The 20,224-nt window shown below is 40.5% G+C and overlaps 1 protein-coding gene across 1 annotated transcript in view; it reads left to right on the top strand.

Moving 5' to 3' along the window:
- CLIC4 (chloride intracellular channel 4) overlaps nt 1-20,224 on the top strand; it is a 99,120-nt gene that overhangs the window by 41,021 nt on the left and 37,875 nt on the right. Inside the window, exon 3 of the mRNA XM_023219624.2 lies at nt 17,031-17,140. Within this exon, the coding sequence (XP_023075392.1) occupies nt 17,031-17,140 (110 nt within the window). The remainder of the gene's footprint in view (nt 1-17,030; nt 17,141-20,224) is intronic.

Below are 20,224 nucleotides of genomic sequence, written 5' to 3'. Positions count from 1 at the left end.
ACTTCAAGGGATTCTCCTGCCTCAGCCTCCCAAGTAGCTGGGATTAGAGGCACCTGCCACCATGCCCAGCTAATTTTTTGTATTTTTAGTAGAGACGGGGTTTTACTATGTTGACCAGGCTGGTCCCAAACTCCTGATCTCATGTTCCGCCCACCTCTGCCTCCCAAAGTACTGGGATTACAGGCATGAGCCACTGCACCGGGACTTGTAAGACCTAGTTTTTAAAGACTGTTGTACACTTTATGGTTTTTATTTTTAATGAAAGTATTATATTAGGTAATTGATCATAATTTGGTCATTTACCAAAAGAAACAGCAACAGATAACCTTTGAAAACTACTGGAAGGTGAAGCATCTCTCCCATTCAACATTTGAATGACTTCAATTCACAGTGACTTAGGCTGAAGCAAGAGAACATCAAATGTACTGTTTATAGCTGAACTACTAACTCAGAGGAGGAGCCACTGGCAAGCCCATAAAACTGAAACTCACAAAACCATAATTTATCAGGAGAAGTTTATGTCACTTTTGAGAAAATGTTAAACTGGTGCTTTTTAAATTGTTGTTGTGGGGTATATTTTGAGTTTCATTGTATTCTAAATTGAAATTTTGTACTTTTACGGTATTCCAAAATTCTTAAATGATTCAGATTAGACTTGGAACGCTATCGGTAATGCAAAAGCAGAAACCATTTCTTCTCTTATTCATCACCACATCTCTGGCGTTTAGTGTAGGTCCTCACATGGCTGGTGAATGAATAAAAAAAAAAGCTTTTAATTTTAAAAGATTGATATCTATCTGCCCTTGAAGATAATACATAAATGACACACAATAAAATGAGCTATAATATAGTTAGAAACTATTAGGACTGAAGTGGAAACTAGATTAATAATTTAAAAAACACTTTATTTGGAAATAATTTCATACTTAAAAGTTACAAGCATAAGAGGAAAAGTTACAAGCGTAAGAGGCTGGACACAGTAGCTCTGTAATCCCACTGCTTTCGGAGGCTGAGGCAGGAGGATTGCTTGAGGCTAGGAGTTCAAGACTAACCTGGACAACAGAGCAAAACTCTGTCTCTACAAAAAAAATTAAAAAATTACCCAGGCATAGTGGTGTTTTTCTGTATTCCTAGCTACTGCGGAGGCTGTGGTGGGAGGATCACTATAGCCTGGAGCGTTCAAGGCTGCAGTGAGCTATGATGGCACCACTACATTCCAGTCTGGGCAGCAGAGCAAGACCCTGTCTCAAAAAAAACCCAACAAAACAAAAACAAAAACAAAAGAGTTGAAAGGATACTCTTTACCAGGTTTACCTATTGTTAACATTTTACTCTATTTGCTTTATTATTTGCTCTTTCTCTCATAAGTTGCATACATTGTGGCATTTTATCCCCATATACTTCAGTGTGGATTCCCTAAGAGTAGGGATATAGCTTGTGTATGTAATGTTGTTACATTACAGTTAAAACTTCAATAAATTAATCTCTCTTCCCACCTGCCTTTTCCAGAAAACTAAGAGCCAAAGAGGTTAAGTGACTTGCCCTGTGGTTAGATAGGTTCTAAATGGAAAATCCAGCCTACTCTGCTAGTCAGGTATTAGCCCTGGTCCCTAACATCACAACAGAATCTTTTTTTTTTTTTTTTTCCCCTGACATGCCAAATTATTTAGTAGTATAATACAGTAATAAAAATTTGTGGCCGGTCACGGTGGCTCACACCTGTAATCCTAGCACTTTGGGAGGCCGAAGCGGGCGGATCGCCTGAGGTCAGGAGTTCGAGACCAGCCTGGGCAACATAGGAAAACCTCGTCTTTACTAAAATAAAAAAAATTAGCCTGGTGTGGTGGCGCCTGCCTGTAGTCCCAGTTACTCGGGAGGCTGAGGCAGGAGAATCGCTTGAACCCAGTGGGCGGAGGTTGCAGTGAGCTAAGATTGCACCACTGCACTCTAACCTGGGCGACAGAGCAAGACTCTGTTTCAAAAAAAAGAAAAAAAAAAAGAAACATTTGTAATTATCTTCTGAACCATATATAACCATCCAATAGCACTTCATCTATAAAGGACTTTGGATCACCAAAATTGCCCTTGACATTATATTTGGCTTAGTTTGAGTTTGTCCAAGTTTAAGATATGATAGTGTGGAGGAAATAGACTGTTATTTACCAAATTTGACTCTATCAAACAGTGACCAGTTACTGGCCTACAGAGAGCTGAGTCCAAAAGGCATCATGAGGAATTAAAAGTTTAAGTTTAACCATGGGGCAAACTTCTTCATTCCAGTTTTGATTTTTTTTTTTTTTTTTGAGATGGAGTCTTGCTCTGTCGCCCAGGCTGGAATACAGCGGTATGATCTTGGCTCACCGTAGCCTCTTCCTCCCAGGTTAAAGCAATTATCTTGCCTCAGCCTCCTGAGTAGCTGGGATTATAGGCACCCACCACCACGCCTGGCTAATTTTTGTATTTTTAGTAGAGACAGGGTTTCACCCTATTGGCCAGGCTGGTCTCGAACTGCTGACCTTGTGATCCACTCACCTCGGCCTCCCTAGGTGCTTGGATTACAGGCATGAGCCACTGTGCCTGGCCCTTTTTTTTTTTAAACGTGTTTTTCTTCTGTCAGTGTGTGAATGTTTATGAAAATATGGTCTATGCACCAAATACATCCAAATTAGAATTACTTGAAGTACTTATTAAAAATTATAGATTCCTGGGCCCCACCACAGACATATGGAATCAGAGTATCTGGAAGGGGAACCTGGTAACCTACATTTTAAACTTTTTCCTCTCTCTCTCATGTAGGCTGGAGTGCAGTGGCATGAGTGGCTCACTGCAGCCTTGATCTCCTGGGCGCAAGTGATTCTCCTACCTCAGCCTCCCGAGTAGCTGGGATCACGGGCGTGTGCCACCATTCTCATCTAACTTTTGTATTTTTTGTAGGGATAGGGTTTCACCATGTTGCCCAGGCTGGTGTTGAACTTCTGGGCTCAAGCGATCTGCCTGCCTTGGTCTCCCAAAGTGCTGGGATGACAGCTGTGAGCCACCTTGCCCAGTCTTTAAACCCACTTTGAGAGTTTTTGTGTATCCTACTCTTATATACTTCTGTTACATAGATTTTATCTTTTATTTAATTTTATTTTTTGTTATAATACAGGCAATGAGTAAGATTTTATCTTCAGAGTTTTTCCACATTCATTCTTTAACTTGTGTTTTACTCTATTTTCATGTTTTTGATGGGAGGGTTTTTGTTTGCTTGCTTTTTTAAAATGAAAGATTCATGTCTGTATTACAAATACCAAAAAGTATGAAAAGGTATATAACAAACAACTCTCCCAACCCCGTTCCTTGAGTGTTGTGCTAATCTAAGCCCTGTATATGTATGAACTCATTTCGTTCTCCCAACTCTCCAGTGAGGTTATTATTCCCATTTTATAGAAAAGGAAAACAGGCCCAGTTGTTCAGTCACTTAGGACGGCAGTAGTGGAGTTGTCTGAGAGTCTGTCTCTAAATTAGTGATCTTAGCCACCATTCTCTGCTGAGCAAGAGGATGTCAGGATTAACTAGATTAATACATGCGAATAGCTTGTTTTGGATGAGCAGAGAGATTTGTCTTCAATAAGGTAAATGTTCCATGTGAATGAACTCTTAATAGTCTGTCCTGGAGTTTCATCTAGCCCTGGTAATTGGGCATCCTGATGTAATTTCAAGCTCATCATTTCCTCTCTAAATTGTACAAGCTTTTATCTGAAGAGCAGATTTCATGAATTGGTGATTCTGAGTAAGGAAATGGTAGAAATGGTAGCAACCAAAGTCTTTGCAGTATCTTCTGCTTAACTGTTTTATTTACATATAAAGAGCTTGGACACATAGTAATTCTTCCATTATATATCATTTGACTTTATTTATTGAGTTCGTTCTGTGACATGGTTATGGCCAGGAAACAATAATATAATCTTTGCATGGCCAAAGATTTTTTTTTTATTTTTTGAGACGGAGTCTCGCTCTGTCGGCCCAGGCTGGAGTGCAGTGGCCAGATCTCAGCTCACTGCAAGCTCCGCCTCCCAGGTTTACGCCATTCTCCTGCCTCAGCCTCCCGAGTAGCTGGGACTACAGGCGCCTGCCACCTCGCCCGGTTAGTTTTTTGTATTTTTTTTTAGTAGAGACGGGGTTTCACTGCGTTAGCCAGGTTGGTCTCGATCTCTTGACCTCGTGATCCGCCCATCTCGGCCTCCCAAAGTGCTGGGATTACAGGCTTGAGCCACCGCGCCCGGCCAGAGAGTTTGATATATTAAAGAATATCTTGACCGGGCGTTGTGGCTCACACCTGTAATTCCAGCACTTTGGGAGGCCAAGACGGGCGGATCACGAGGGCAGGAGATCAAGACCATCCTGGCTAACACGGTGAAACCCCATCTCTACTAAAAACACAAAAAATTACCCAGGCATTGGTGGCGGGCATCTGTAGTCCCAGCTACTCCGGAGGCTGAGGCTGGAGAATGGCATGAACCCGGGAGGCGGAGCTTGCAGTGAGCCAAGATCGTGCCACTGCACTCCAGCGACAGAGCGAGACTCTGTCTCAAAAAAAAAGAATATATTTGCTTTTTTCTATTTAGTGAACTGTTTAAACTTTATGTAGACTTATTTTTTTTTTAAAGCATCGGACCATAATCTATGTCAGTTGGAATAATTTAATGTAGAAGATATTTAGATTTTTTTCCCCTTCTCTCCTTGTTTTCTGAAAGAAGAAAGCAATCTAGGGATTCTAACCACTAAGTGCTTGAACTGAAGAATCTGTTGTTAGGCCTTGAGTTCTTTGCATGGAGTATCTTTAGGTCAAGTAACATTTTAAAAACTCTTACCATGTGCCAGGAAGTGTGTGTCCTAACTTACTGGATCCCCACAATAACATGGTATATAGTAAGTCAGGTTTCACAGATGTTAAGTCACTTGCTGAAGATTACACAGCTAACGAAGTAGGGAAGTCAGGATTCAAACCTAGGTATGTATGATTCTAAACTGTGGTTTCCCACATGCTCTGCAGACCCTGTAGAAGAACAGCTTATAAAACCTCTAGACTCCAAACTTGGTTCTAGCATGTGTTTAGCAAAAATTCTGAAGAAATAGGCCGGGCGCGGTGGCTCACACCTGTAATCCCAGCACTTTGGGAGGCTGAGGCAGGCGGATCATGAGTTCCGAAGTTTGAGACCAGCCTGGCCAATATGGTGAAACCCCGTCTCTACTAAAGATACAAAAATTAGCTGGACCTGGTGGCAGGTGCCTATAATCCCAGCTACTCAGGAGGCTGAGGCAGGAGAATTGCTTGAACCCGGAAGTCAGAGGTTGCAGTGAGCTGAGATAGCGCCATTTCACTCCAGCCTGGGTGACAGAGAGAGACTACAACTCAAAAAAAAAAAAAAAAATCTGAAGAAATAGGTAATAGAAGCCAGGTGACTTTGCTCATTTATCACATTGTTTTGTGACTTCTAAGTTAGTCTAAATCAAAGCAACCATTTTGTGTATTCAGACAGCTAACTTAGATAGAATTCATACTAAAGGTAAATGGGGTATTAAAGTTTTAAACTTCATTCTTTAATAACACATTACTCTATACGCTCCCCAGAAAATATGTTGAGGAAAATAATTTAATGGTCAGGAGCCTGTTCTTGCTTTCAGGTCCTTACTTCTCTCTCTCTTCCTCCAGTCATCACCACTGCTTACCCTCAGTTCCATAAACAAAAATAAAGAGAAGAATGAAGTTAAAGCTTTTCTTCTTAGGTGTTTAAAAATCTGACTATTCTAAAGACTGATTAAACTAGGTTTTCTAAGTGAGCAGTTCCTTAATGTTGACTTAGTAAAACATTAAAATATTTGGCATCTGCCATTGACCCTTATTCTGCAATATAGGAGTTAATCCAGCAGTTTCTGATTAAATACCAGTATTATGCAATTCAAGAATTACCACAGAAGTGTGAAGGGAAGAGGGTGAGGCTAGTGAGGAATACCCAGACAGCAAGGTAAAGAAAATACTCCTTTTATAAGAATAAAACCTAAATGAATACTAAGACTCTATCTAGAGATTCATGGTTATTTCTGTCAGTGGGATTAAGTTTTCTCTTTAATTATTCGAGTTTAAAAAATTATTTTTATTTTTATTTCTATTTTTATATTTATTTATTTATTTATTTTGAGATGGAGTCTTGCTCTGTCGCCCAGGCTGGAGTGCAGTGGCGCTATCTCGACTCACTGCAAGCTCCGCCTCCCAGATTCACACCATTCTCCTGCCTCAGCCTCCTGAGTAGCTGGGACTACAGGCGCCCACCACCAGGCCCAGCTAGTTTTTTGTATTTTTCGTAGAGACAGGGTTTCACCGTGTTAGCCAGGATGGTCTCGATCTCCTGACCTCATGATCCGCCCGCCTCAGCCTCCCAAAGTGCTGGGATTACAGGCGTGAGCCACCGTGCCCAGCCAATTATTTTCATTTTTATTTTCTGGAGACAGGGGTCTCACTCTGTCACCCAGGCAAGAGTGCAGTGGTGTGATCATGGTTCACTGCAGCCTCGACCTCCCAGGCTCAAGTGATCCTCCTGCCTCAGCATCCTGATAGCCTAGGACCACAGGCATGAGCCACCACACCTGGCTAATTTTTAAAAATGTTTTGTGGTGATCAGATCTCACTATGTGTTTCTCAGACTGGTTTTCTAATTTTTAAGAAAACATAATAGACATATATGTTTTTGTAACATGAAATCATAACTTTATGTAATCCAAGCCGGGTGCAGTGGCTCACACCTGTAATTCCAGCACTTTGGGAGGCTGAGGCGGGTGGATCACAAGGTCAAGAGTTTGAGACCAGCCTGGCCAACATGGTGAAACCCCGTCTCTACCAAGATACCAAAACAAAACAAACCTGTGTAATCCAAATTAAAATCTTCTTCAGTATGTATATATTTATATTTATGATCTGTATGCATATATTTAAAAAACAACTTATTGGATATAATTCATATACAATATAATTCACCCCTTTAAAATATACAATTCAGTGATTTTTAGTATATTCACAGAGTTGTGCAACCATTACCAGGGTCTAATTTTTTTTTTTTTTTTGAGATGGAGTCTCACTTTGTCACCTAGGCTGGAGTGCAGTGGCACAATCTCTGCTCAGTGCAAGCTCCACCTCCTGTGTTCACACCATTCTTCTGCCTCAGCCTCACGAGTAGCTAGGACTATAGGCACCTGCCACCACGCCGGGCTTATTTTTGTTTTTTGTATATTTAGTAGAGACGGGGTTTCACTGTGCTAGCCAGGATGGTCTCGATCTCCTGACCTCGTGATCCACCCGCTTCGGCCTCCGAAAGTGCTAGGATTATAGGTGTGAGTCGCCACGCCCAGCCCTTTTTTTTTTTTTTTTGGGGGGGGGGGAGAGACGGAGGCTTGCTCTGTTGCCCAGGCTGGACTGCAGTGGCATGATCTCGGCTCACTGTAACCTCCGTCTCCTGAGTTCAAGTGATTCTCCTCCCTCAGCTTCCCAAGTAGCCGGGACTACAGGCATGCACCACCACACTCAGCTAATTTTTGTATTTTTAGTAGAGATGGGATTTCACCATGTTGGTCAGGCTGGTCTCGAACTCCTGACCTCATGATCCACCTGCCTGGGCCTCCCAAAGTACTGGAATTACAGGCATGAGCCACTGTGCCTGGCCAATTTTTGTATTTTTTAGTAGAAATGGGGTTTCACTATATATTGGCCAGGCTGATCTTGAACTCCTGACCTCAAGTGATCCACCTGCCTTGGCCTCCCAAAGTGCTGGGATTACAGATGTTAGCCACCATGCCCGGCCACCAGGGTCCAATTTTAAAACATTTTCATCACCTCAAAAAGAAACCATGTACCCATTAGCAGTCACTCCTCTTCTCCATCCTTAGTTCTTGGCAGCAAATAGTCTACTGTCTGTATGAATTTGCCTATTTGGATATTTCATATAAATGGAATCATATACATTTATTCTATATATAAATCATATACATTCCCCCTGGAATCCACGGGGGATTGGTTCCAGGACTCCTCTGTGGATGCAGAAGTCCGTTATAGTTGTCCCTGTATCTGCAGGTTCTGCATCTATGGATGCGATATGTGGTCTTTTGTTCCTTTCACTTAGTGTATTCAAGTTATAGCATGTGTCCATACTTCATTGCTTTTAATTGTCAAATAATGTTCCACTGTATGGATATGTCACATGTTATGCATTTTTAATTTTGCTTTTAAATCTAATACTTCTGAGAGACTTCTCAGAAGTATTCTGGGAATATAGAATTTCCTGCTTTTTTGCCTCCTATATTCCTGACTTGGAGCTAAAGAAGCCAGCAACCTGGACTGAGAAAAAAAATTCCAACAAAATCCTGCTGCCTCTTGCCTAAGAACCAGGGAAGGGGCAGCCTAAACAAGACCACAAACTTTTAGATAATTACTGCTCTACTGTAAACACCACAGAAAAAGCTGTGGCTCCATCTTCATGCATGCCAGCAAAGGCTGAATGGGTGGCCTAGACTTCCATCCTCTGTTGGTGGTCTATAAATTTAACAAATCTTTTACTGATGGGCTTGAGTGGTCTCTAGTGTTTTGCTATTACAAACAATAAGGCCTCAGTATTCCTCTGTTGTATCTTTGGACATCTGTATGACTGTTTCTATAGAATAAATTTCTAGATGTAAAATTATTGGGACAGTAGCATCCAGTGAGGCCTTCAGGAATGGCAGTTAGATGGATGATCTCAAAACATGGAAATAGGCTGGGCGTGGAGGCTCACGCCTGTAATCTCAGCGCTTTGGGAGACCGAGGTGGGCGGATCACCTGAGGTCAGGAGTTCAAGGCCAGCCTGGGGTAAAAGCCTGTCTCTACTAAAAATAGATACTAGTGTATCCCTCCACTAGTGAATGGGAGCTGCAACTCCCATTCCCCCTCCCCAGCAGTAATAAGGAGCCTCCTCACCGTGGTTGCTGGCTTTTTTGGTTCCAAGTCTGAGATGTATAAGGCAAAAAACTAAGAAGCTCACTACCATCTAAAATTCTGTCTTTCTGGAAGCAGAAGTCTCTCAGAAGTATTAAATTTATTTATTTTTCTTTTCCTTTAAATCACATTCTGAAAGCAAGAAGTATTAAATCTAAAAAATGGGGCTGGGCACGGTGGCTCACACCTGTAATCCCAGCACTTTGGGAGGCCGAGGCAGGCGGATTACCTGAGGTCAGGCATTTGAGACCAGCCTGGCCAACATGGTGAAACCCCGTCTCTACTAAAAATACAAAAATTAGCCAAGTGTGCTGGTGCACGCCTGTAATTGCAGCCACTCAGGAGGCTGGGGCAGGAGAATCACTTGAACCCGGGAGGCAGAGGTTGTAGTGAGCCAAGATCGCGCCACTGCACTCCAGCCTGGGCGACAGAGCGAGACTCTGTCTCAAAAGAAATAAAAATAAAAATAATAATAAAAAAATAAAAATGAGATAACCCAGTGAAGCACTTGGACTTCTGTCTCCACCTGGTTATAACAAAGCAGTTATATATATTCTCCTTTTCCCTCCTTTTCCCTCCACGGAAATGTCTGGCCAACATGGTGAAACTAGTATATCTCTCTGATACACTAGTGGAGGTGGCCTCATTACCACTGGTTGATGTTCAAAGTCCTGACTCTGTTAGGCGTCCTCTGATCCCACCCCAGGGGCAGGGGCCTCGCAGGGTTTGAAGGCCCTGGTTTCCTCCCTGGCCATCTCTGACAGTATTCTGGCAGAGACATTACAGCCTCCAGAGGATTGGTTACATTAAGTTGGAATAAAATATATAAACTATAAAAACAAGTTACATATAGTGTGATCACATTTTTCAAGGAATAAAGTAGTATGGGCCGGGTATGGTGGCTCACACCTGTAATCCCAGCACTTTGGGAGGACAAGGTGGGAGGATAACTTGAGGCCAGGAGTTTGAGACCAGCCTGGACAACATAGTTAGACCCTGTCTCTATTAAAAGAAAAATAGTAGTATGTACATAGAAAATAAAAATGTAGAAGAATAAGTAGCGAATTAGTGGTTCAAGGGTAAGGGAACTCTGACTTTCTCTAGTGCTTCAGTTTTTATTTATTTTTAAAACAATGAATATAACTGTTAGAAGCAGTGAAAAGTATTTTTTAAAGGCATACTTTTCTCAGATGCTATCGTTAGATACCTATATGTTAATTTTTATGGTTACTAATAAAAAACTGGGTGTAGAATAAACGTATCCTGGCTCCCAGTGTAGGATGCTTTCCATTGTATCACAATGCCCTCAGTCAGCTGTAGCAATGGGCTGTATTCAGTGTAGTTCATACTAAACAGGGTAATTTTGATTCTATAACTTTGTTGAAATTGAATTTTATATTTAACTTGGATTAAAGGAGAAAGTTTTTGACTTGTAGAATTCTAGAAATTTGAATTTTTTGCCAGGCCCAGTGGCTCACACCTGTAATCCCAGGACTTTGGAAGGCTGAGGTGGGTGGATCACTTAAGGTCAGGAGTTCAAGACCAGCCTGGCAACATGGTGAAACCCCGTCTCTAATAACAATACAAAAAATTGGGCCAGGCGGCATGGCTCATGCTTGTATTCCCAGCACTTTGGAAGGCCGAGGCGGGTGGATCACCTGAGGTCAGGAGTTCGAGACCAGCCTGGCCGACATGGTGAAACACTATCTCTAATAAAAATACAAAGATCAGCCGGATGTGGTTGTGGGCGCCTGTAATCCGAGTTACTCAGGAGGTTGAGGCAGGAGAATCACTTCAGCCTGGGAGGCAGAGGTTGCAGTGACTGAGATCACACCATTGCACTCCACCCTGGGTGACAAGACTGAAACTCCATCTCAGAAAATGAATAAATAAATAAATAAATAAGCCAGGCATGGTGGTGGCTTATTTATTATTTATTATTACTCCCAGCTGCTCAGGAGGCTGAGGCAGGAGAATCTCCTGGGAGGCGAGGTTGCAGTGAGCTGAGATCACACCACTGTACTCCAGCCTAGGCAACAGAGTGAGACTCCATCTAATTAAAAAAAAAAAGAAATTTGAATTTTTCCACAGTTTTACTATATATATATAAATTATACATATATATATATATGGATGTGTGTGTGTGTATATATATGTGTGTATGTGTGTGTGTGTGTGTGTGTGTATATATTTTGAATAGTGACAGGGTCTTGCTCTGTTACCCAAGCTAGAATGCAGTGCTATAATCATGGCTCACTGCAGTCTTGAACTCCTGGGCTCCAGTGATCCTCCCACCTCAGCCTTCTGAATAACTGGGACTACAGGAGAGTGTCACCACGATGGCTAATTTTCTAATTTTTTTGGTGAAGATGGGCTTTTGCTTGGTTGCCCAGGCTGATCTCCAACTCCTGGCGTCAAGTGATCCTCCTGCTTTGCTTTGGACTTCCAAAGTGTTGGGATTATGGGCGGAACCATTGTGCGTGGCCTTTTGTATACTTTTAAAATTTTCAAAAATAAAATAAAAATAAATATTTCATCTGACTAGTAGCTCCCAATTTTCTGATGCTATTAAAACTTTGGAAAAAGTTGTTCATGGTCATGATGACGTTTCTTATTTGACTTGTCATTAGTGGTTAGTAAAGAATTTTTGAAGAATACACATTTATTTATGTGTGCATGAAGGAAAGTGCTTATTAGGAGTATGAGATGTGTAACAAGCTTCTGATATACCAGAAACAAAAGTAAATTGGGAAAATTTGCTAGAAAATTATAGAGAAAGGAGGCAGTCATCTGTGAAAGGAAAGGGGCATTTGTGTCCTGACCAGGTCTTCATGAACTGTTGTGTATTCTGAGATTCTTTTGCCCATGCTCAAGGACTGGCTCTGCAGACCACTGTAGGAGATTATGTATGGTGACTGCTCTGTAGCCAGTCCCCATTCATCTTTAGCCTGTTTTTAGTTTAACGTGTTTCTAAGTTCCTACATGTAATATCTTTATTATGTCTCCTTTACCAACTTAATGATTTTAACACTGCTTTGACAGGCAGCTTGGGAAATTTTAGTTAATTTTATAGATTAAGTGGAGGAGGATAAAGACCTTGAGTCAGACTAGTTCTTTGTCTACCAAACTACGGTTTGTTTTTTTTTTCCAGTAAATCTCAAATTTGGGTTATCAAGCTAATTGGAAAGGTAATGTATTAACATTTTCTTGTCTGTAGTAAATTTACTTGTGTGTTATCAGTTTTCCATGCTATTAATGGTCAGTATCATCAGAAAGGCAACTTCGGACACCAGTTTGTTATATAGTACGATGATTTAGTGCTGTAAATTGACTTGGGTTCTGAGAACCAAATATCATCCTAACCTTCCCACACCAGTGTTTCTTAATGTATCCAGTAGGCAGGTGCCTTACTTTGAAATCTCCTTGAGTGTCTATAACAAAATAAGGCTTCCTGGGCCCCAACCCAGGAGTTCTGCTGAATCAGAATCTCTAGATATGAGGCCCTGGGGTCTTCATTTTAAATGTTTTCCTTAGGTTATTTGTAATCACAATAAAATTTAAGAACTAGGCCTTTTTTAGGAAGTACATTTTTGTACAAGTTTATGTAGTATTAGGAATTAATATGATTCATTCTGCCCTCAAATTCTGTGTATATTTTGTTACTGATAAAGAATAATCGGATTTTTTTTTTTTTTTAAACCAAGCTCTGTTGTAACTGTCCCATGCTGTCTGATTAGGTTTCTAGAATCCTCACTATAAGCCCATGTTTTTTTGTTTTTGTTTTTGTTTTTTAAAGTCCCTTTACCTCTCCATTAGTTTAGGAATTAATGACTTTTTACTGATGTAGCATTTTACTGAAATGCTTCTGCATTTTTTGAGAGTTACTTTAGGGTAATAAACAGTACTTTCACCAGCATCTTTGAATGACTTATTGGAGAGTTATTTCTGGCACTCTCCATAGACGTCATAGTCAACAGGCTGTGTTGAACTCTAGCAATGTCAGAATGTTCTCTTCCAGCATTCCAGCTCTCTGTCCTTCCCATCTCTCCTTTTCCTTCAGCCCATCTTTCCTTTTTAAACTTGGGGCTGATTCCATGTCTTGCTATCATGAATAGTGCTGCAGTGAACAGACGTATGCATGTGTCTTTATGGTAGAATGATTTATATTCCTCAGGGTATATACCCAGTAATGGGATTGCTGAGTCGAATGATAGTTCTATTTTTAGCTCTTTGAGGAATTGTCACACTGTTTTCCACAATAGTTTAACTAATTTACACTCCCACCAGCAGTGTATAGTGTTCCCTTTTCTCTACAACCTTGCCAGCATCTGTTATTTTTTGACTTTTTAAAAATAGCCATTCTGGTGTCTCATTGTGGTTTTGATTTGTTTTTCTCTAGTGATCAATGATATTGAGCTTTTTTTCATATGCTTATTGGCTGCATGTATGTCTTCTTTTGAAAAGTGTCTGTTCATGTCTGTTGCCCACTTTTTAATAGGGTTGTTTGTTTTTTACTTGTAATTTTGTTTAAGTTCCTTATGGATGCTAGATATTAGACCTGTGTCAGATGCATATTTTGCAAATATTTTCTCCCATTCTGTAGGTTGTCTGTTTACTCTGTTGATAGTTTCTTCTGCTATGTGGAAACTCTTTATTAGATCCTGTTTGTCAACTTTCGTTGCAATTGTTTTTGGCATCTTCGTCATGAAATCTTTGCCAGTTCCTATGTCCAGAATGGCACTGACTAGGTTGTCTTCCAGGGTTTTTATAGTTTTGGATTTTACATTTAAGTCTTTAATCCATCTTGAGTTGATTTTTATGTATGGTGTAAGGAAGGGTTCCAGTTTTAATCTTCTGCCTATGGTTAGCCAGTTATCCCAGCACTATTTATTGAATATGGAGTCTTTGACATCACTTGTTTTTGTCAGCTTTGTCAAAGATCAGATGGTTGTAGGTGTGTGGCCTTATTTCTGGGCTCTACTTGAGGGTGGAGGATGAGAGGAGGGAGAGGATCGGAAAAAATAACTATTAGGCGCTAGGCTTTGTACCTGGGTGATGAAATAATCCGTACAACAAACCCCATGACATGAGTTTACCTATGTAACAAACCTGCACATAACATCCCTGAACCTAAAATAAAAGTTTAAAAAAAAAAAAAAACCACCACCTTGGGGCACACATGATGGGACTAAAAACGATTTGTACCATTCTGATTTTTAGGAAAATCTACCTCGTCATTGCCATTCATTAAGTAGGATTAGCAATAGATTATTATAAATATATCTTTTGTTATTTTCTTGCTCCCTGTAGGAATGTGTGCAACAGGATATGGGCCAGGTGTGGTGGTGCATGCCTGTAGTCTCAGCTACTGGGGAGGCTGAGGTGGGAGGATTTCTTAAGTCCACTAATTTGAAACTGCAGTTTGCTGTGATTGTGCCTGTGAGTAACCACTGCACACCAGCCTGGGCAACATAGTAAGATCCTATCTCTAATTGAAAAACAAAACAAAACAAAACAGGGTATAGGATATTTATTTTTATCTTTGAAATGGAGTCTCACTTTGTCACCCAGGCTGGAGTGCAGTGGCACGATCTCGGCTCACCGAAACCTCCACCTCCCAGGTTTAGGCGATTCTCCTATCTCAGCCCCCCGAGTAGCTGGGATTATAGGCATGTGCCACCACGCCGGCTAATTTTTGTCCTTTTTGTAGAGATGCAGTTTCATCATGTTGGTCAGGCTGGTCTTAAACTCCTGACCTTGTGATCTGCCCGCCTCAGCCTCCCAAAGTGCTGGGATTGCAGGAGTGAGCCACTGCGCTCAGCCAGGATATGGGATATTTATAATGAATTTTTTTGGAGGCAGGCACACCTACAAGTTTCCCTTTTTACTTTGCCTTATTAAGAATACTGTCTGATGTAATGAAAAATGATTTTTACATTTCATAAAACCCATAGCAGACTTTGCCTTTGCCTGGAGGCAAGGATTTATGTACCCACTAGGAATTACTATTCTGTCCAACATAGTTGCCATTAGTCATTCGTGGCTATTTGAATTATGAAAACGTATTATGTTTGGCTGGGCACGGTGGCTCACGCCTGTAATCCCAACACTTTGGGAGGCCAAGGTGGGCGGATCACGAGGTCAGGAGTTCGAGACCAGCCTGACCCAACATGGTGAAACCCTGTCTCTACTAAAAATACAAAAATTAGCTGGATGTGGTGGTGCACTCCTGTAATCCCAGCTATTCAGGAGGCTGAGGTAGAAGAATCACTTGAGCCTGGGAGGCAGAGGCTGCAGTGAGCCAAGATCGTGCCACTGCACTCCAACCTGGGTACAGAGCGAGATTCCGTCTCAAAAAAAAAAAAAAAAAAGTTTATGTTTTAAATTATAAATTATAGTCAGATGCTGCATATGCCAGTGTCTCAAAAGATTGTAATTCGCTTTTATTTTTTATTTTTGAGACGCGGTCTTGCTCTTTTGCCAGGCTGGAGTGCCGTGGCATGATGTCGGCTCACTACAACCTCTACTTCCCAGGTTCAAGAGATTCTCCTACCTCAGCCTCCCAAGTAGCTGGGACTACAGGCGCACACCACCACATCTGGCTAATTTTTTGTATTTTGGAAGAGATGGGGTTTCACTATGTTAGCCAGGCTGGTCTTGAACTCCTGACCTCAGGCGATCTACCCGCCTTGGCCTCCAAAAGTGCTAAGATTACAAGCATGAGCCACTGCGCCTGGCTTATAATTCATATTTTTATTATACCTTTTCTATGTTTAGATGTGTCTAGATGTACAGATACTTACCATTATATTCCATTTGCCTACAGTATTCAGTACAGTAACGTGCTGTACACGTTTGTACACGTTTGTAGTCTAGGAGCACTAGGCTATACCATGTAGACAAGGTGTGTAGTAGGCTATATCATCTAGGTTTGTGTAAGCATATCCTGTGATGCTTGTAAAATGCCAAAATCGCCTAACAGCACATTTCTCAGAATGTGTCCCTATCAGTAAGTGATGCATGACTGTAATTTAAAATAAATGAAACAAAAAAATTCAGTTCACTTGAACTAGACCCATTTTAAGTACTCCCTAGCCGCATGTTGCTAATGGCTACTATATTGGACATTGGCAATATGGATCATCTCCATCATGAATTAAGTTCTCTTGGGTAGTAGTATACTAGACTGGTCATTTTTATTATTTATTTATTTACTTATTTGTTTATTTATTTTTGAGACAGAGTATCTCTCTGTCACCCAGGCTGGAGTACAGTGGTGTGATCTCAGTTCGCTGCAACCTCCGTGTCCCGGGTTCAAGTGATTCTCCTCCCTCAGCCTTCCAAGTAGCTGGGACTACAGGCACCCGCCACCACACCCGGCTAATTTTTGTATTTTTAGTAGAGACGGGTTTCACCATACTGGCCAGGCTGGACTCAAACTCCTGACCTTGTGATCCTCCCGCTTTGGCCTCCCAAAGTGCTGGGATTACAGGCCTGTGCCACCACGCCTGGCCCTAGACTGATCATTTTTAAGAAAAGAAAGAGGCTAGTGCTAGCTGGGTGCAGTGGCTTATGCCTGTAATCCCAGCACTTTGGGAGGCTGAGGCAGGTAGTTCACTTGAGTCCAGGCGTTCAAGACCAACCTGGATAACATGGTGAAACTCTATCTCTACTAAAAATATTAAAAATTAGCCAGGATGGTGGTACGTGCCTGTAGCCCCAGCTACTTGAGAGGCTAAGATGGGAGGATTGCTTGAGCCTGAGAGGTTAAGGTTGCAGTGAGCTGCGATTGCACCACTGCACTCCAGCCTGGGTGACAGAAGGAGACCCTGTCTCAAAAAAAAAAAAAAAAAAAAAAAAAAAAGGCTAATGAAAAGACAAAATAATAAAGACCCAAATTTCTACTCTTCCTTCCACAATGTAACTTTTCCTGGCTTCTTGTACTCTTGATTAAAATTCAGAAAAAGTTATGTCATGTTGAGTATCATCACTTTGACCTTGTTTTTTAATGTTTAATTCTGTTTTCCAGGCTGGCAGTGATGGTGAAAGCATAGGGAACTGCCCCTTTTCCCAGAGGCTCTTCATGATTCTTTGGCTCAAAGGAGTTGTATTTAGTGTGACGACTGTTGACCTGAAAAGGTAAGACATGGTCGCAGTTTGCAGTCAACTTAAGCTGAACTTTCTTTTCGGTTTGGTCCTATTTTCACCTTGATGGCATGTATTCTCTAAAGGAAATATATTGTATTAAAGTTCTGCTGGTTTTGGGACAAACTTAACTTGTATATAACTATTTTGGACAAGTCACGCTGTCAGTATACACTGCATGTGGTACTCAGTCTTTTTAAGGAACTTTTGTATGTTTACCTTAAATTTCATGAGCAGCACCAGGAGCCAAGTGTTAGTGTGGATACAGTGAAATCCTTGACTTCTTTTTTCCAGTGTAAACATGGAGTCGTGAAGAACTTTCTAAGCAGACATCATCTTGGCCCCAAATGTGTTAAACGTGTGACCTATATAATCTGGATCTTTAAAGACAAGGATTTTTAGGAGGTTGAATACCATTGTTGTCAATTTCATTTAATTTACGTTTCAGGGAATAGCAATAATTTTCTATAGCATGGTTTTAATCATATTTGTTTAAATGTATTGTAAAATAAGAGCAATTATCTGTGGCCCCGTGTCTGTTCTTGCTAAGTGAAGAGTTGTTTGCAGCTTTCTCTCCTGGATGACTTTATAGCTTATTTTCCATAGTGGAGAGGGCTGAGAAGAGCCATGATGAATAGAAAGCTCTGTTTTATTCAGGAATGTGTATTCTAACCTTTAGCAAACAGGTCTGAGGTGAAGAACATTGATACATCCCCTTCCCCAAAAGATTTAAATCAAGAGTTAAGAATAGTTGTATTAATGGGAAAATCTAGGGTTTGGCAGTGGATTCCTCTTGATGCAAGTGTCACAACATGATTTACTATTATACTTGTTTTTAAAACTATTAGTCTGTTCTCACATTGCTATAAAGAACTACCCGAGAGTGGGTAAATCATAAAGAAAAGAGGTTTAATTGACTTACAGTTCTGCAGGTTGTACAGGAAACATGACTGGGGAGGCCTCAGGAGACTTACAATTATGACAGAAGGCAAAGGGGAAGCAGACACGTCTTTCATGGCCAGAGAAGGAAGAAGAGAGAAGGGGGAGGAGTTACACATTTTTAAACAAACAGATCTTATGAGAACTCACTCACTGTCACAAGAACAGCAAGGGAAGTCTGCCCTTGTGATCCAGTCACCTCCCAGAAGGCCCCTCTTCCAACATTAAAGATTACAATTTGATATGAGATTTGGGCAAGGACACAAATTTAAACCGTATTATATATCAAGTCATGAACAGTGTCCAGAAAAAAATATTGACAGCTTATCACTTGATAAAGTGGCAGAATTCATGTATGTCACCCTTCTGAGCGTCATATGGTGATAGTTACCCGATAGCTATAATTCCATTCCCAGTTCTGGATTAGTGTACTCAGATTCCTATCATTCCCTTAAAATGTATTTTTACTTACTGCTAGTGCATATATTTGAAATTTTACAGACTTTAAAATTTATTGAAAATAAACCATAAAGTCATCTAGGAACCCCTTTAGTTATGTATATAAATATAGAAATAAGACTTTGGGAATAGTGAGTTAAAACTACAAGCTCTTGGGAAGACATTACCTTATTCATGTTGGACAGAGATGTTGTAAGAATGAAATAAGTCATGTAGTTACCCTTCTATTACTGTTTTTTTAATACATGTATACACAAAGGAAGTTTCCCAATATAACTCCTAAAAACAGACTGCCACGAGGCACACACCCTTACTGTGTCCTAAAATACATGAATTTCGCCTATTCCATTTTTGGCTTGGAGCAAGTGAGTTGACTGCCATGCTTTGAAAAAGCCTTCATTGAATAGTTTAATACAGTGCTTTAATTGTGATACATACCAGTAATAGCATCATAAATAATGGGAATCTGGGTCAGAAAAGGAAGTAAACCCATTATAGCTATTTCAGAGTTGTCTGTTACTTTTCATTTGCAGACTTTTTAAAGGCATTATTCCTATAGGTTGATTGATATTTGCAGATTTGTATATATATGTTTATGTGTATATGTGGAAATATGTGTAAGTGTATATGTTTAAGTGTATATGTTAAGTGTTTATATATAAAAAGTGGCGCATGGGAGGTAGGCATTCAGGGCCTCATAATTAGAAAATATCAAAGAAGATATATGTTTATTACCTAGGACTTTATGTAAAATCAACAGTAGAGAGCACTTGAAATTGAAGCATATATTTTTTGGTCTTTAGCAATCATAGGTCTCCAGTAAATCTAAAAAATGCTTCTTAGGGCAACTAAAACTATACAAGTAGTACATAATAATGAGTCTTTACCATCCCCACCCCCTAGTCATCAACTTCCCCTTCAGAGAGATAATTTATTTTAGGTTTGGTCTTTATTCTTCCAAATCTTTTCCTTTTTTCTTTTTCTTTTATTTTCTTTTCTTTTTTTTTTTTTTTTGAGACAGAGTCTGCCTCTGTCACCGAGGCTGGAGTGCAATGGCACGATCACGGCTTACTTTGTAGCCTCGAGCTCCTGGGCTCGAGTAATCCTCCAGCCTCAGCCTCCCAAGTAGCTAGGACTATAGGCATTTACTACCGCAGCTGGCTAATTTTTTATTTTTAAGAGACAGGCTCACCCTGTGTTACCCAGGCTCATCTTGAACTCCTGGGCTCAAGCAGTCCTCTGACCTTGGCCTCCCAAAGTGCTGGGATTACAGATTTTAGCCATTGTGCCTGATCTTTTCTATGGGTTTACACACTTATAGTCGTAAACAAAAGTTTAAAGAGAAGGTACCTCAAGAAAATGAACATTGATTCAAAAAAAGCAAAAACAAAAACAAAAACCCACCAGTATATATGAAAGCTATCACAGAGGAATAAAACATCCCTGTAGTACTTTTCATAATATATTCTTAATCTTAAAACATTAAATGTGACTCTTTTTAGAAATTTGTGGGGGAGAAAATGCCTATAGTGCTTATTTTCCTGCTTTTCCTGGTAATTGCCTAATATCTTGGTGAGAAGTACTGACTCCAGAACAAACCAGTGGAGAACAATAGAACTCCTGAGAGTTACTTAGCAGCTTACTTTATGATTTGAAAAAAATGATTGTTACATGACATTT

This window comes from Piliocolobus tephrosceles, chromosome 1 (assembly GCF_002776525.5).
Source record: "Piliocolobus tephrosceles isolate RC106 chromosome 1, ASM277652v3, whole genome shotgun sequence".
Lineage (NCBI taxonomy): Eukaryota > Metazoa > Chordata > Mammalia > Primates > Cercopithecidae > Piliocolobus > Piliocolobus tephrosceles.
This window is presented reverse-complemented; position numbering and strand designations above follow the sequence as displayed.